This window comes from Limulus polyphemus, unplaced genomic scaffold, assembly GCF_000517525.1.
Source record: "Limulus polyphemus unplaced genomic scaffold, Limulus_polyphemus-2.1.2 Scaffold3210, whole genome shotgun sequence".
NCBI lineage: Eukaryota > Metazoa > Arthropoda > Merostomata > Xiphosura > Limulidae > Limulus > Limulus polyphemus.
Genome location: NW_013668820.1, coordinates 97,765 through 99,588, shown reverse-complemented (window position 1 = coordinate 99,588; position 1,824 = coordinate 97,765). Strand labels below are relative to the sequence as shown.

Genomic DNA, 1,824 nt, shown 5'->3' with positions numbered 1-1,824 from the left:
TTCATTTATAAGAGTGGGACTGAATTACCAATCATTTATATTTCATAACGGATCATCACGTGTTTAACGTGCATAAAAACTAATAGAGGAATTGACTGAAATTGTTACATAACCAGGAATGTGGCATGTCATATCAAAATATAAGTTCTAATTATCCTTCAATAACTTTATGCACCTTACATAAACATATTTTTGTATTAAAAATTACAAGTACTCCTTTAGATACTACATTTCATGTCAGAATGGTTACCAGTTCTTGGAAGTATATACAAAGTATGTAGTATAAACTACTTTCATTTAAGATTAAATGGCTGTTGACAGTTTGTAAAGCTGCAAAATCATAACTAACTTGGTTTTTTGCTTCTAGCACCACATTAATCATGGCACACATTTCAGATGGTACAATGTAGTCTGTGCTGGTCCATTTACTGCCCTTTCTCTGCCATTGCTGAAAACCTTGAAGAGTCCTGAGAAATGAACAAAAACTTAGATGTACATGAATTACATACAAAAAGTAACATTTCTAAGCTAGTTAACTCTCTTACTAGGAGTTTGGTCAAATTAGCATTAATAGTTTCCATATTATAATTTATATTATGTTTCAGTAATCAATAAAAGTCATTTGTACACAAAAAATCAGAACTTTTAATGAAGTATCTTCCCTAAAAATTTCTTCATGAATATATGGAGTCAGTGTTGACTGTTCTGAATACAAAGCGATCTTCATGTTAAGATTAAAAATACTTTTCTTCATCTGAAAAATCTCAAATTTCGTTTGTGTAATCTCTAAAACTTCCTAAATAAATTTTCAATGTTTTTTTTCTCAGTGAAACTTTATAATTTACCTGTTATTTTCTCTACACTAACTCTATATGAGGTTTGTCAATCTGACCGACCTTGTAACCACCATAAAATAATGAATTAAATGTAAATTATCCTTTCTTTCTTTCTAGAATAACTTCAAATTGTAACATAAAATTAAATTCGTTTATCCTAAGGAGCTTTAAACTCATAACAGTATACATCTAATTATACTTAGATTTTATTGTTGCCATTTGAACTTTGTCTAATTAATATTTGTGCCATACAAGTTGTAAATCACTTGGTGAGTGTGTAGCTCACATTACCCTATTGAATTACATAATGCATGGGCTACTGAACTGTTGATGACACTTAATCCTTTTTTTTTTTATTTTTAATTACTAATGGTACTACTGCACTCAATAATTTGTTATTTAATTAAATAAAGTGCAAAAGAACATAGAATAATAACGTGCAAAAAGAAGACAATGTCCCATAATTATCACAATTTTTCTGGCTTTCTAATTATGCAACAAGAGCTGTTAAAAATTCAGCTAAGCTCACTGATGTGCTACCCTTGGGAATAAAGCTTGAACTGGAAGCGAAATAGACAATTCTCTGTACAGAAAGCAATGTAGTATAATATTAGGTTGTCAAGAAATTAATGTTGCTTTTTTTAGATGAAAAACCCAAACAACTTGTATATCAAAACAAAACTTTTATTAAACGAAATAGTCTCCATTCTTGTCAATGATATTTTTCTATCTTACAGTCAGGTTGTTAATGCCCTGATTAAAGAAATCACTTGGCTTTGAAGAAAAAAACATGTTGATGTCCTCTTTAACACCTTCCACATTTGCATATGTTTTCCCATTAAGTGTTACAGTGAACAAAAAAGATGGTAATCTGATGGTGCCATATCCGGAGAATATGGTGGGTGGGGAGAACTTCCCAACCCAACTACTTAATCATGTGGTGCATCAAACGTGGCACATGTGGACGTGCAATGTCATGGACAAGAAG

The 1,824-nt window shown here is 30.9% G+C and overlaps 1 protein-coding gene across 18 annotated transcripts in view; it reads right to left on the bottom strand.

The window, feature by feature from the left end:
- Positions 1–1,824, bottom strand: part of LOC106468903 (calcium-dependent secretion activator-like) — a 118,396-nt gene that overhangs the window by 23,364 nt on the left and 93,208 nt on the right. For all 18 annotated transcript variants that reach the window (XM_022397273.1, XM_022397274.1, XM_022397275.1 and 15 more), the window contains one exon: positions 350–467. In XM_022397273.1, coding sequence (XP_022252981.1) covers positions 350–467 — 118 coding nt within the window. The remainder of the gene's footprint in view (positions 1–349; positions 468–1,824) is intronic.